The 15,752-nt window shown below is 46.7% G+C and overlaps 1 protein-coding gene across 1 annotated transcript; it reads right to left on the minus strand.

Annotated features, from left to right (window-relative positions):
* Positions 1 to 191: 191 nt before the first annotated feature.
* Positions 192 to 13,978, minus strand: NUDC (nuclear distribution C, dynein complex regulator). The gene is made up of 9 exons (XM_059690658.1): positions 13,758 to 13,978; positions 10,556 to 10,633; positions 3,933 to 4,136; positions 3,781 to 3,846; positions 2,633 to 2,749; positions 2,365 to 2,559; positions 1,094 to 1,177; positions 881 to 999; positions 192 to 456 (listed from the first exon to the last, which is right to left on the minus strand). The coding sequence occupies exons 1-9, from the start codon at positions 13,836 to 13,838 to the stop codon at positions 405 to 407; spliced, it is 996 nt and encodes a 331-aa protein (XP_059546641.1). The 5' UTR covers positions 13,839 to 13,978; the 3' UTR covers positions 192 to 404.
* Between the last annotated feature and the right edge of the window lie 1,774 nt (positions 13,979 to 15,752).

A 15,752-nucleotide genomic window follows, 5' to 3' on the forward strand; every position in this document is an offset into this window, starting at 1 on the left:
AGAAGACAAGCCCCCAGCTCCCTGCAGCAGCCATAGGAGGCCTGACACACACACACCCCGCCCCCCACGAAAGACTACAGCAAGCATGTCAAACTCAAAGGCTAACACGGGCCAAATAAATGAGGCATGTGGTCCCCAGGCCGTGAGTTTGACATGCTTGGACTAGAGGGAAGAGAGAACACAGGTGAAACTGGGTAAACAGTTTTAATGTGTAACAGTGTGTCAATTAGTGAAGACAAGACCCCCAAAAGCCCCAGCCCTTCTCCCATGGTGCCTTGGAACATCTGTGCCTGGAACAGTCCCATGCCTGTCCCAGCTCTGAGGCCCTTAACTCCCAGGGAAGGGTGGAAAAGGAAGGTGGATGGCTGAAGGCTCAGCTCCAAGAGTTCAGGGAGACAAACGGGCTAGTTGAATTTGGCCTTAGAAAAATCCATCTCTGGATGCTGATCCATGAACCTGGGAAGGGAAATAGGAAGATAGTGAAACAGACTGTCCCTCTCCCCTAAAGTTAGTCCCTTACTCCTAGCCTCCCATGTGAGGTCTAATCTCTTTAGAAACCTGAGCAACCTGGAGCCAGGCCAGGCAGGGTCTCTGAGGCTCATTTGAGCTCGAGGCTGGAAGCTGAGGTGCCAATATTGGTACTTCTTACCTGTAGATGGCAATGACCACCTATTACCTTCCTTCTTTCCTATCTTCAGGTGGCCTTGGCCTCAAAATTACCTCAGCAAATGATTAGGGTTGGCAAGCTAAGGCTATAAAGCCATAAACTTGGCAGCTCATTCTGGAAGGGGCAGGGCAGCTCCTGTGTCCTATTCAGTGACCCACTTGCAGTTGTCACCCAGATCCAAGCCCCCCAAACCCCCATCTGTAAAGTGCTCACTTTTTCAGAATTTCCTGTTTCTTCTGCTCATCTGAGGTGGGCAGCCCCATGGACTTCTGTCTCTGGTCATACATCATCTTTTCCACCATGCTGCGCGTCTCACTGTCCAGGTCTGACAGCTGGGGGCAGGCAGCAGCAGGGACAGGTGAAGCTCTTGGGCCACCTGGGCCTCTCATCTCCCAGTTGAAGCTCCCCCAACCAACCAGGGCTCACCTTGGAGTTCTCGGGGTTGATCTTCTTGGTATTGATCTCAGGATCACTGGACACCAATCGGCTCCACCACTCCATCTTGTTGATCTGTGAGGAGACCCACCGGTCGCTCATTCTATAGCCTAGGAACCCCCCACCAACCCTCTCCCACCCACATCCTACACTTAGGCCCAAAGCAGGGCTATGCTGGGACCTAAGGTATAGAGGAGCAAGACCTCTCTCCTCCACAGCAGCTGGCATGGCTGAGAAGACTGACCCGAACACAGTCACAAATCAGAAGCAAAATAAAGCAGAGGAAGATACCATCCAGGGTGAAGGGAGAGAAGTTACAGAGTGACACCTAGCTGGGACAGGCAGTTTACCAGACTGAAAATCCAGGGAAGGACATTCCAGTTGAAAGGAAGAGCAAGGGTGACTGAGAGGCAGCCATGGTCTGTCAGGTAGGCTGGGACAGGCCTCATGTGCCATGGGCAGCTCTCCTCGGATGTTTGGCACTTTACAGAGACCATCTTCATTTACTGGTGTTTGTGTCCCATATCGCTTTTTGAGGGAAGGGGAGAACATAGGTGGTCCTGAGGGTTGTTTTCTACGTTTTGTTCATTGTTCTCTCTCCAGTATATAGAACAGTGCCTGGCACATAGTAGGTGTTCAAGTGTTTGTTAAACTGAGTGTCGACCTATGAACCAGGAGGTCGTGGTTCGATTCCCAGTTAGAGCACATGGCCAGGTTGTGGGCTCATTCCCCGGTATGGAGCATGCAGGAGGCAGCCAAACAATGATTCTCTCTCATCATTCATGTTTCTCTCTCTCCCTCTCCCTTCCTCTCTGAAATCAACAAAAAAATATATTTTTTAAAATGGGACAGCCCTAGCCAATTTGGCTCAGTGGATAGAGCATTGGTCTGCGGACCAAAGGGTCCCGGTTCAGTTCGGGTCAAGGACAAGTACCTTGGTTGCAGGCTCCTCCCCGGCCCAGGATGGTGCAAGAGGCAACCAATCGATGTTTCTCTCACATCGATGTTTCTCTCTGTCTTTCCCTCTCTCTTCTACTCTCCCTAAAAAAATCAATGGAAAAATATTCTCAAGTGAGGATTAACAAAATAAGTCAATTTTTAAAAAAGGGGGGGGGAGGGGAGAGAGACAGACCTACTTTAGTATTATGGGATTAAATAAGAAATGTCCACCAGGTCTTTAGCATGGTCCCCGACTGAATGAGCAGGAACCCTTCCCTCTTTCTTCATCAAGACGCAGGCCAGGAGCCTGGGTCTCTTCGCACCTTCTCTAGATGCACCGTCACCACCTTGCCATCCTCAATGAGCCAGGAACTCTCCTCCACCTTCACCTCGTTGTAGAGCTCCCCATCAATGATCGCAGGCTGCCCCTTGAGCCCCACCCGGAGGTGCTTCCGCTGGATGTCCACCACTACATCCTTCCCCTTCAGCCGGAAGTTCACACGGAAGGGCACTGCCAGCTGCATGGGACAGAGACAGTCAGGAGGGGCCCCCGGCTGGCTCCCTCACCTCTGCCCTGGCCCTGGCACTCACATCCAGCTCCGACAGGGTCTGGGTCCAGCGATAATTGGACAGGTCTGCCCCATTGCCGAGGTTGGGCTTCAGTTTCCCTTTGTCCTTCTCGTCCTCCTCCTCATCTTCCTCAGTCTCCTGCTCACAGTCGAAGTGCTCAGCTACTTACTTGACAGACACAGACTGAAACCCTCTGGGCCAGGCCCAGGACTGGCACTGGACATACAACCACAAAATGAAACAGACCTGCCCCTGCCTACTCCATGGCCCACTGGGAGCCATAGGTGAAACGTGCTTCTGATCTCTGAGAGGAGTTCAGGCTGTTATAAGCATGTGATAAAGGACACAGCTTGGGGGGCCATGACAGTCAGAGATAAACCCACAGGACCCAGCTGGGGGTGTCAAGCCAAAGGACTTGGAAAGAAAGCCAAGTACAGGAAAACAAAAGGCCACAAAGTGACCATGAGCAGGATTGTCCTAAAATAAAACCAGGCACGCCCAGCTGGTGTGGCTCTGTGGTCAAGCGTTGACCTATGAACCAGGAGGTCACAGTTCCATGCCTGGTGAGGGCACATGCCCGGGTTGCAGGCTCCATCCCCAGTGGGGGCATGGCGTGCAGGAGGCAGCCGTTGATGTTTCATCATTGATGTTTCTCTCTCTCTCTCCCTTCCTCTCTGAAATCAATAAAAACATTTAAAACAAATTTAAAAAATAAAATAAAACCAGGATGCCTAATGATCAACATCCTTTTTCACCTCAGAACCTCTGAAAAGCCAAATGAATGCCCCAAAAATCGTTTGAGAATCTGGATCTGAGTAAGTGGGAGAAGCTCTGAGGGGCTTGTTGTGCAGATGTGTCAGAGTGACCCACCACAAAGGCCCAGGCTGGACCCCCATACCCAAGGCCACCCGAATGGCACCTGCACAGGCACTGACTGCCCTCTCTTGCTTTGGGGCTTTCTTGCAAAGGCTTAAAGCCAGTGTGTTTTGGGTGTTTTAAACACAAACCCTTTGGTCCAATATCTCTGAGTGAGATCTTGAAGTATGGGGAGGATCACAAAGCTGAGGGAAGGAGGGGAGGGGAGGGCATCCTGGAGACAAGGTAAGGCTATAGCGTCCCTGGAAGTTCCCAACCCCTGGCTAGTCCCAAGCATCCCCAGTCCATCTCACCTGCTTCTCTGGTGAGCCAAGGCTGCCATTCTTGAGCTGGGCCTCATGATTCTCTGCATCCTTTTTCTATGGCAAAGGACAAAGCAGTTGGCAAGAGGGTCCCCTCTTCCAGTGCCAATGGCTGAGGGCAGGGGAGGGAAGCCCACTCTTACCTGGTCAATCTCCAGCTGCAGCCTCTCTGCCTCCTCATCAGTCAGCTCCTTGATCTGAGGCCCAGAGCTCTCTGACTTGGCCTCCTTGGCCAGCCTAGCTGCCCGCTCCGCCTTCTCCCGCCGCTCAGTCTCCTGCCGACTTCTCTTTTCCCGCCGGGCCTTCTGTGCCAGCTGGTTGTGGTGGTTGAAGGTCTGTGTGATGAGCTAGGGACAGAAGTGAAAGCAATGAGCTATCAAGATAGGGACAGTATCCCAAAAGCACAGTCCCATCTCTATCTGCTGGGTGCCTAAGCACGGCACTGCACTTAGAACCCCAGTTTCCTCATCTAGAAAATGGGAAAATACATATCTGATAGAGTTATAACAACAATATCTGCAAATACCTGGCTCAATAGACAGTGGCTACTTTAAGACAACAAAACAGACTTGGCCTGGCTGGTGTGGCTTAATTGGCTAAGCATTGTCCTGTGCACCAAAAGATCGCAGGTTCGATTCCTGATCAGGGCACATACCCAGGTTGTGGGTTCAATCACCGGTAGGGGTGCATATGGAAGGCAACCGATTGTTTCTCTCTCTCTCTCATCAATAAAAATGTATTTTTTTAAAAAAACATTCTAACAATTAAGAGTATGAACACTAAAGTTGGACAACCTGGGTTCTAATCCTGGCTTTGACACACACTAGCTATTGAATTTTTAGCAAATTATTTAACCTCTAAGAGCTTCAAAATCTTCATCAGTGAGGATGACTCCCACTCACAGGGTTGTTGTGCAGACGAAATGATCAGTGCTCTGGAAGTCCTTCACTAGACAGCGAAGCTATTAGAACTCCAGACTCAACCCCTCTAAGAAGCCTTTCCTGAGCTCAGGCCCACTAACCCACTTGCTCGGACTGATCTCTCTTCCTCCTGCGTACTGTCTCCAGGACGCAGTCCCAGCTGTGCAGCACTCAGCACGATGCCCAGGACTGCCACATTAGCAGAAGTCAGAGAGAGCTTTCTTTCTTTTTATATTTTTATTGACTTCAGAGAGAAAGGGAGAGGGAAACACCAATGATGAGAATCATTAATTGACTGCCTCTTGCACGCCCCCTACTGGGGATGGAGCCAGCAACCTGGCATGTGCCCTTGTCTGGAATTGAACCTGTGACCCTTTAGTCCGAAGGCCGGTGCTCTATCCACTGAGCCAAACCAGCTAGGGCGAGAGAGCTTTCTTGAGGCAAGAGGAGCCTCTTCCTCTCCTCAGCCTGCAAGCTATCCATTTCAAATCCCTCCTCCCACTATTCCTTCCTAGGATGTTTCCAACCCATAGCCTGCTAGCTGGCCTCCCTGCTGCCCAAGAGCTACCCCAATACTACTGCCACCTGTCACTGCCTGTCAGTGTGGCATTGGACAAGTGAACAACTTTGACATTTTCTAAGCCTGTTTCCTCACCTGTCATGAGGATCAAATATGACCGACATTTTCTAGAGCCTGGCAGAGACCTTGCCTGGATGAGGCTAACCCAATGGCAGCTTTGAGGGCCTGGGAGAAGTACTTTCTCTGCAATAAAAATACAATGGGAGCGTTGGCTCCACCTCACTGTTATACTAGTAGCCCTCAAAGTATGGTTTCCTCAACCTGCAGCATCAGTATCACCCAGAATTTGTTAGAAAAGCTAAATCTTAGCCCCCTTCCCCTCAAAAAATAATAATTTAAAAATAAATAAATCTTAGGCCCCACTCCAGACTTAATGAATCAGAAATTTTGGAGGTTGGCCCAGCAGCCTATATTTTTAACCAGCCTTCCTGGCTAATTCTCATATACACTGGAGAGTCACATCTGGATTTGAGTTCCTGGTCTACTTCTTTTACCTGTGTGACCCTGGGGAGCATCTTTCTCTGTGCTTCTAATTTAGTCTAAAACTGGTTTTTAGGCTCTGGCCAGGTAGCTCAGCTTCGTCCCGATATGCCAAGATTGTGGGTTTGATCTCTGGTCAGCACACATATAAGAGTCAGCCAACAAATACATAAGTAAGTGGAACAAAAAATTCTCTCTCTCCCCCTTCCTCCCTCTCTAAAAATCAATCAATAAAAATTTAAAATAAATAAAATAAAAGTAGTCTTGCACAGCTATTCTTTGCCTAGAATGTCCTTGTTCCTACTCCCAGGTCACCTGGCAAACTCCTACTCATCCTCCAGGACCAGTTCAAATGTTTCCCGAGTTTCACCTCTTCATCTTCGGCAGGCCCAGAAACATACTCAACTCTATGTTGACCCACACACCTTGAGGCCTCACAGGCCACCCACCACATGATCAGTGGTCAATAAACCATCTTTCAAGAATCTCTGGGCCCGAGATAGAAGGATGAAGGGGTCTGCAAAAGCTGAAAGGACCTTGAAGTACTCCAGGTCACCAAAGTCACCCATGAGCTCCTGACCGAAGGCTCTGCCAAATGCTCTGTGACGCCTCATTCATTTGATGCCAATTCCTCTGGCCACCCCCAAATTCCCAGCCCCATGCCATACTATAGTAGCTCTGTACTCTACAAAGCTAAAAGGGCACTGGACCCCCCAAACCAACTGGGTTAATAAAATGGGGTGTTTGATAGAGAGAAATGAGCCACCTGAAGGCCATTTAATATAATTGGTCATGAGACAATTACACCAGCAGAGGCTGTTCCACCACAGGGCCTTGATCCCAAGTCCCTAATCGGGGAGACCTTGAACTCAAGCCATTTGCTAACCAGTAGCCAAGGGTAGGCGGGAACAGGGTCCTGCCCTCTCCCAGCCCCAGTGAATCATGTTACATCCCATGCGTCCTCTTCATTCCTAGCTGTGAGGTTAGGTGAGGGCAGAGCTTAACCACAGGGCAGAGTCAAGACCAATCACAGCAGCCTCTGAAGCTGCCTCCCGGTCTCCTCCCACCATCTTTACCAGTCCCAGCCCCAAGCAGAGACCCTAGGGGTGTGTAGCCTACAGAGGTGCCAACTGACAGGCTGTCACAGTGTGTGTGTGAGGGGGGAGGTCAGGGAGGGGGGTCAACACATCTGAAGATGACACACTCCTATTCTAGAACTTCATATAAATGGAATCTTACAATGTGTTCCTTTTGTATGCTCATCTTCCTTTAAAAGGCTAATAATATTCCATTATACGTATATATGATGTTTTGTTTATCCATTCATCATCAATAGATGGGTGGGTTGCTTCCACCTGGTGGCTATTATGAACAGTTCTGCTATAAACAAAACTTTCTCCAAAGCCTTGCTTTCAATTCTTCTGGATATATCCCCAGAAGTGAGACTGCTGGATCATATATATAGTTCTAGTCTAATTTTTTGAGGAACTGACACAGTTTTCCACAGCCACACCATTTTACACTCACACCTATAGTGCACAGGCCTCCATCTCTCCACATCCTCACAAACACTTGTTAGTTTGTGCGTTTTATTGACATAAGACATCCAAATGGGTATGAGGTGGTGTCTTTTGGTTTTGATTTGCATTTTTCTGATAATTAGGAAAGTTGAGCATCTTTTATAAAAGTTTTTAAAGAGCTACAACAATTCACTTTTACCAGCAATGTCCAAAGAGCAGCCTTTTCCCACATCCTTACAAGCAATTTTTTTGGAAATTTTTGATAGGAAGAAAAGAGCATCTGTTTCTTTAATTTACATTTCCTTGACTACTGTGAATTTGAACATCTGTTCAAATGCTCTTTAGATTTGCTTTTTTTTTAAAAATATATTTTATTGATTTTTTCACAGAGAGGAAGGGAGAGGGATAGAGAGTTAGAAACATCAATGAGAGAGAAACATCGATCAGCTGCCTCCCGCACACCTCCCACTGGGGATGTGCCCGCAACCAAGGTACATGCCCCTGGCCGGAATCGAACCCGGGACCCTTCAGTCCGCAGGCCGACGCTCTATCCACTGAGCCAAACCGGTTAGGGCTAGATTTGCTCTTCTTGTAATTGCCCATTTTTTGTTTATCCTTTTCTTGGCAATTTATAAGAGTTCCTGCATACTAAATCAGCTATTAAATTTTATCTGTCCTCTGCATTGCATTTTCCCAAATCTATTGTTTTTCAGTTGACTTTATATGTCAACATCTCTTTTGCCATACAAGTTTTCAATCTTTGAAGAGACAGATACCTTTTCTTTCACAGCGTCTAGGTTTCTACTTGCAAGCCTTCCCCACACAAGATTATAGTTTCCCAGATTTCTTTACAAGACTCTGCTTGATCTGCACTTTATTATTACAGTTAAACAGATGGAAAATTTTGTTTTTTTACAAATAGCCACTTGTAGCAGTATGACTCATTAAATCATCCTTTGCCTACAGAAATGAATTGCCCTGTTAGACACATATTAAGCTCTCATATATGCTAGACTTTTCTAGGTTCTCTTTTCTGCTTCACTGGTATAGTTCTCTTTCTGTGCCCATACCATATTGATTTGATCATTATGGCTTTACTCAAATCTACAATCTCTTCTCCATAATTCCTAGCCCCCAAAGCTACAAAAACTAAAAGTGTTTCTGTACTTTTTGTAAATTTGTGGCATGAAGGTATTTATAGTCTCTTATCTCCCACTTGGAATAAATATTGATAGACATTTCTCTGTAGAAATGTAAATGTGCCCTGGCTGGTTGTGGCTCAGTTGGTTCAGTGTCATCCCATGCACCAAGAGGTCACAGGTTCAATTCCTGGTCAGGGCACAGGCCCTGGTTTCAGGCTCAATTCCCAGAAGGGGGCATGCAGGAGGCAGCTAATTAATGTTACTCTCTCCCTCTCACTCTAAAATCAATAAAAACTTTTAAAAAAAAAGAAATTTTAATGTGCTTGATACTGCTCCTGACCTCTGGATTGTATGAAATGTAGAGTATACACTGTATTGCCTCCTAAAGTCTAAAGAATTCTAAATCCCCAAAGCATCTGGCCCCACACTTATTGAACAAATGAATGACTGCTGGTATTATAAGGTAGTTTGGCCCACAGAAAAAATGGGAGGTGCTAGTGCTAATACAAAAGAATTTTTGAGATAGAACAGGTCCTATAGATCAGAGTCCACCTTTTCCCATTTTACAGATATGAAAATTTGACAAGAAAACTGGTGGGAAATCAACCAAACCACACAAGTAGGCCAAGAACCTGGGACTCCTAGCCCCATGTCTGCAGGATACATTATAGTGCATTCTAGCTCCTGAGAGCCCAGAAGCTACAGAAAAGGGTTTGCAAAATGTCTTCTTCTTGTTACTATGTCTCTTAAGTTTAAGTGAAAACAAGTATGGTTATAAAAATCATAGTTCATTGAAGGTGATACCATGATTTACCAATCTTCAAAAATGTAATTACAGTGTGGACTCTCTCTGGAGCATGCCCACCTTTCCCCCCCTCCATCCCCCAGGCATGTTCCTCTTACCTTTCTTTTTAAAAAATCCAACTGGGGGGGGGGGGGGGAATATCCTCACCTGAGAATATGTTTCTATTGGCTTTCTAGAGAGGAAGGGAAAGTAGAGAGAAACATCAATTGGCTGCCTCCTGCACATGCCCCGACTGGAGTTCAAACCTGCAACTAGGTATGTGCCCTGATCAAGAGTCGAAACTGCGCCCTAGCCGGTCTAGCTCAGTAGACAGAGCGTCGACCTACGAACTGAAAGGTCCCAGGTTCTATTCCGGTCAAGTGCACATGCCCAGGTTGTGGGCTCGATCCCCAGTGGGGGACTTGCAGGAGGCAGCCGACCCATGATTCTCTCTCATCATTGTTGTTTCTATCTCTCTCCCCCTCCCTCTTCCTTCCTTTCTGAAATCAGTAAAAATATATTTTTTTAAAAAAAGAAAAAGGAAGAAACTGCGACGTTCCAGTGCATGGGATGATGCTCCAATCTACTGAGCCACACCAGCCAGAGCTGCCTTTCTTTTCCCTAAACTGTAAGGGCCCTTCTTTTGCCTCTGTAACTATTTCCTGAGCCCACGTAGCCTGGTTGGCTCACATCTTCCACAGCTCACTTCCTTTACCTTTGTGACTTTATAAACAAACTTTTGCTTGTAAAAAATAAATATAATTATAACCTAAGGGATCAGAAGGAAGTTCAAGGTCTTCAAACCTCTTACCACAAAATACAATTACCAAATCCTTGAACTTTGGGTCACAATCACTAGGAAGACTGGGATTGGTTGGCTTTGAGTTTTCCTATATTTCTGTCTTCTAAGCTCAGTTTCTAACATTTGCCCACTCTCATCTCCCACCAAGGTAATTAGATAAAACCTACACAGTGGAAAAGGAATCAGGAGGCATGGTGTCAGGGGCAGAAGGCAGTTTTACAACTGCTTTGGCTCTCCCGCAACTCCGCTCAAGACTTTGGCTACCAAAGTGCCAAACACCCCAGAGCCAATTTCCTCATTTGTCAAGTGAGGATAGTAACACCTACCCCTTTGGAACTGCTAAAGGATCATGAGTAGGGGAGATTAAGCATCTGGCAGGAAGAAGGGCTTCAATAAATGAAGCTTGCTCCCCTTCCCTGACTCTTTGCTCTTGGCATTTTACTTCTGCTCGAGTTGTTATTATGATGAAGAAAGGCCAGGTGAGCTTTTCTTCTGAATAAACAGAACTACCAAGGGAACAGCAGCGCCCAATACTCACCTTCTCTGCCATCCCCTCTTCTCCTCCAACGAAAAAGTCTGTTTTGCGTCGTAAGAAGCTGAAGAAAGTGTTCACCAGCTGAAAGACAGAAGACTGGAGCTATGGAGATGTCCAACTGGGAGCACGGCAACTGCACAGAAATCAACTTCCTTAGTCTACGAGGGAACTTAGAACTTGACTATTTCATCCCTGAGCCTCTCAACTGAGAAATCCTCCCAAACAGGCCTAACCTTAGCCACTTCTGCCAGAAAGCCCAACTTAACCTTACCCATATCACAGGAAAGGCAGAGTCTCATTTCTCGTGTGTATGTGTGCGCCTGTTTCACATTCCTATGGCCCTAGAGGCAGCCTAAGGATAGGGAGGAATCCTCCTGCATACAGGGCTTAAAAAGCCTGGAGACTTGACTTTGGGTGGTGAACACACAATACAATATACAGATGATGTAGAATAGAACTGTACACTTGAAACGTATATAATCTTATTAACCAATGTCACCCCAATAATTTCAATAAGATGTAAAAATAAAAAATACAACTTAAAAAAATATATATATCAAGAAGACAGACAATAAACAGGAATCAGACAAGGAAGCAAGGTAATTTCAGATGGGTATAAGTTTTAAGCAAGAAATAAAGTGGTCTTGCCCTAGCCAGTTTGGCTCAGTGGATAGAGTGTCGACCTGTGGACTGAAGGGTCTTGGGTTTGATTCCGGTCAAGGGCACATGTCCGGGTTGCAGGCTTGATCCCCAGTGTGGGGCGTGCATAAGGCAGCCAATCAATGATTCTCTCTCATCATTAATGTTTCTCTCTCTCCCTCTCTCTTCTTGATATCAATAATTTTTTTTAAAGAAAGGAATTGGTCTTGTTATAGAACAGTAATCCTCAAGATGTGGTCCAGAGATCTCAGGACCCAGAGAGACATTAATTTGTCTTTTTCATCTCATTTCCTCACAAGTGTATATACTGTGGAGTTTTCCAGAGGCTACATGACATGTGATATTTCAAGACTGAATGAAGAAGCAGATATAAGAATTCAGCAAAATCTGTTTTCAATTAAACCAAACATTAGAGATTTAGCCCCCAAAAAGTAAAATAATGCTTCTCACTAAATTTTAGAAACAGTTGTTTTTCATAAAGAATATGTTATTAACATTAGCATGCAGAGTTTACTAGTATTGGTGTTATTGTTTTTTTCCAATGAATTAATAAACAAGTTAAAAAAAAAAAAGCCTGGGGCTAGCTTTCCTCTCCCAAGAGTAAAAAGCCCAAGTACAGTGGCAACCGCTGAGTTATTAGGACAGAGCCAGAAGGAGGGGAGCAAATGAAGCCACTTCAAAGAAGGTTAAGACCAACAAACTCTGGCTTGGGTACCAGTGTAGCAAGTGAATAAGAGCATGGGTTTGAGTAGCAGATTGGCATATATTAGGTCTGTGACCTTGGGGAAGTTTAAGTCTGAAACAGAAATAGCAGCAGGACCTATTTCTAGGTACCTTGTAAGGATCAAATGAGATGTTGGAGGTGAGGGCCTTAACAGTGCCTGGCCTGGACCAAGAGCCCTGCTGATACAGTAACTCACAAATAGGCACCACAAACCAGTACATGCTTAATAAAACTTTTGCTGAGTGAAAAATCGAGTGGTGACCTAGGGTAAGCACATATAAGCCCTTTTATTTGCCCAAATGAATGATTCCAAATCTGATGCTACAACTTATTTTAATGGTTTCAACTACTGCTTCCAGACACTTTAAATTCATTCAAAAATGAGTTCAGACCCAAATTCAGTTTTGTGTCAACAACTTAGGGGGGAGGAGGGAGAGAACCTTTTCATACTTGCAAATTGGTAACTCTCTTCCCACCTCAGAGGGCTTAGGAGTCTTTGGTCACCATAGGCACCTGGGTGAAAGATGGGAATGGAAAGCTCAGTGAAAACTTGTCCCAGTGAGACAGAATCAGCAACCAACTGTAGAAAGCACACGGGCCTAAGGAGTGTGGTCCCTTTAGGTCAGGAATCTGTTGGATAATCTTGAGCAAGTTCTCTTGGTCTCTCTCTCTCTCTCTTTTTTTTTTTTTTTTTTTACATATTTTATTGATTTTTTACAGAGAGCAATGAAGAGGAATAGAGAGTTAGAAACATCGATCAGCTGCCTCCTGCACACTTCCTACTGGGTATGTGCCCGCAACCAAGGTACATGCCCTTGACCGGAATCGAGCCTGGGACCCTTGAATCCACAGGTCAATGCTCTATCCACTGAGCCAAACCGGTTAGGGGTCTTGGTCTCTTCACAGAACGAGTTCTGGACTGATCTAATGGGCTTTTCTACCGCTAACTTTCCATGTTTCTGGTCCAAAATATCCAACTCCAGAAGCAATACTAGTTGGTCCATATTGTTCATACACTAAACAAAATAACTGTGTGCTATTTTGTGTGGTCACTAGGTATGAATTATGCTTTTGAAAAGCTCTAGTAAGCTCCATCAGGCCAAGAAGAGGTTTTTGCTCGGGTCTGAATCCCCAGGTCCCAATCCAATGAGTGTCTGACACACATCAATCATTCAACAAATTTCACTTCAAGACACCACTCTCCTACAAAGATCCAGAAAATAGGGATTCACAACTCTTTTTACGAACACAAAGAAACTGAGGCTTGGAGACATGTAAGGGTCCCAAGTAGGAGTGGTGGAAATCAATTGTGAATCCAGGCCTTTAATTCCCCATTCAAGGCCTAAAAACAAACAAACACGTGTTAACATCATCCCGCCCCCCTAACCCTACCCCCCACACACACTCCTCGGCTCGCTCCAAGTCGGCAGCTGCAAATCTCAATGTCTGGAATGGTTCTTGGGGTGTTCTCTGCAGGCAGCCATCAGAGAGGAAACGTGGCCCTAAGAACGTGTGAGACTTAGCGGAGAGGAATCGCCCGGCTCTGGGGGTTTTCCAGGGCCGCCGGAGTTGCTAGGACAGGAACTACTGAGCAGGGCCCGGGACTGATGCGAAGGGGACTGACTACACATTAGGCGGGGAGACCAGACCGGAAGCTGGGCGCGGGGAGAATGTGGGGAGGGGGGAGCCCTGAAGCCCGGAAGGCCCCAGCGTGAATCTCGGCCCCTGAAGACGGAGAAAGGCTGAGGGAGCCTGGCTAGGGCCGACGGGGTGGGCGGGCGCCGATAAAGCAGGCCCGGCCGATGCCGCGCGGGCCGTTACCTCCTGCACGCCGCCCTCGTGCTGCTGCGCCATGGCCAGCAACATGCCGTCGAACCGCTCTTCCTCCTGCTCTCCGCCCATCGTGCCGGCCGCTAGCCACGCTCCGAGATACGAGCTCCGCACTGGCGTCTAGCGTCCTCCCAGCTCCTGCGTTTCGCGTCCGACCCAACGACTCCAGTCCTCCGCCTTCCGCAGCGGAGCCGGAAACACGCACGCGTCCCGCCGCTCCGGCCCCCCGGCTCGCCCTCTCTTCCCGCCTTCCTCTCGGCTAGCGACCATTGAGCGCGCGGCCAACAGCCCGCTTCGCCGACCATTGGCCAACTTGCTGAGCCAATCAACGAGAGCGTCCAGGAAGCGGAGGGCGGGACCGAGGGCCCGGGAGTTTGGAGTGAGTTGCTATGGTCACCAGACGCTTTGGAGCCTTCGAGAAATCCATGAGCTAAAAGGGGGTGAGGGGAGTGTTGGAAGTTAAAAAGGGACTAACTTTACTCGCCCGCCTTGCGAGTGACCTCCCAGTTTGTAGAATAGTTGAGCTGAAAGTGTCAGTCACCTCTTCCAGTCCTCCCAGAAAGGAGAAGGGACCTGCCCGAAGAACCTACCTACCTCCGTCATTACAAACTCCACCATAGGCATACACAAGGTTCAGAAGCACTGGCCCCTGGCTTAAAAGGGCTCTGTGCTTAGTTTAATGCTCTTCTGTTGCAGTCCTGAAATTCTTAATACTTTTTAAACAAGAAACCTCACATTTTCATTTTGCACTAGGCCCTGCAAATTGAGTGTTGTATTCCACCTTCACGCCTGTCTTTCAGGGACTCTACCCTGATTATTATCCTTTCTTTAACTCCGGTCTCACAAATTTGTTTCCTCTGCATCATTCCCTTCAACCTATTAATGTGCTTTAATGTCACTTAACTTTTTTCTATTATGTGACCCACTTTCTCTTACCACCCCAATTCACAGAAAAACTTGAAAAGATTGCTATATTTGTTTCTCTACCTCCTTACTTTCCATCTCACCTTAGTTTAATCAGTCTTTTCTTAAAAGCCACTGAACAATGTTATAATGATTTCCATCCATGCCAAGTCAATGGACCACTATAATTTTTCTCAGCTGCATTTGACACAGCTGACCCCTTCCTTCTTCCTTAAGAAAACACTTTTTTAATTTTTTAAAATGTATTTTTATTTATTTCAGAGAGGAAGGGAGAGGGAAAGAGAGATAGAAACATCAATGATGAGAATCACCTATTGACTGCCTCCTGCACACCCCCTACTGGGGATTAAGCCCGAAACCCTGGCATGTGCTCTGACCAGGAATGTGACCTCCTGGTTCATAGGCTGATGCTCAACCACTGAGCCACACCAGCTGGGCAACACTTTTTTCCTTAGGCTTCTGTTATGGACAGAATTATGTTGCCCCCAATTCATACGAAGCCCCAATGTGACTGTTTTTGAAGATAGGGCCCTTGAAAGAGGTAATTAAAGTTAAATGAGTTGATAAGGGTGGGGCCCTCATTCGATAAAACTAGCATCCTTACAAAAGAGAAAGCGATCACAGAGGAAAGATCACATGAGGCAGTTGTCTGCAGGCAGAAGAGAGTGGACTCAGGAGAAAGCAAACACCTTGATCTTGGACTTCTAGCCTCTAGAACTGTGAGAAAATAAATTTCTGTTGTTTAAGTCACTCAGTCTGTGGTATTTTGTTATGGCAGCCCTAGCAAACTAATAGAGTCTGTGTCACCACACTTACCTGGTTTCCTTCCAGCTCACTAACACTCTTTCTCAGTGCCCTGTCTTAACCAGACTTGTAAATGTTGGAGGCTCTGTCCTTTGTTGTCTCCTCTTTTTCTCTCCATACTTTCTCCATTGGTGATCTCACGATATCTCTGGCCTAGACCTCTCCTGAGCTCCAGATTCATCTGACTACCTCCTGGACAACTCCATTTGAATAATTAACAGATATCACAAAACTCACATGGCTCTGGCTGGCGTGGCT

The sequence above is a fragment of the Myotis daubentonii genome, chromosome 3, assembly GCF_963259705.1.
Source record: "Myotis daubentonii chromosome 3, mMyoDau2.1, whole genome shotgun sequence".
Taxonomy (NCBI): Eukaryota; Metazoa; Chordata; class Mammalia; order Chiroptera; family Vespertilionidae; genus Myotis; species Myotis daubentonii.

Excerpts from the sequence above, each read along its gene's own strand:
- NUDC (XM_059690658.1), bottom strand. The coding sequence starts at position 13,838 with ATGGGCGGAGAGCAGGAGGAAGAGCGGTTCGACGGCATGTTGCTGGCC. Across the intron at positions 4,137-10,555 it reads AAGAGGGGATGGCAGAGAAG|CTCATCACACAGACCTTCAA; the intron begins GTGAGTATTGGG and ends TTCTGTCCCTAG. Across the intron at positions 2,560-2,632 it reads AGACCCTGTCGGAGCTGGAT|CTGGCAGTGCCCTTCCGTGT; the intron begins GTGAGTGCCAGG and ends TGTCCCATGCAG.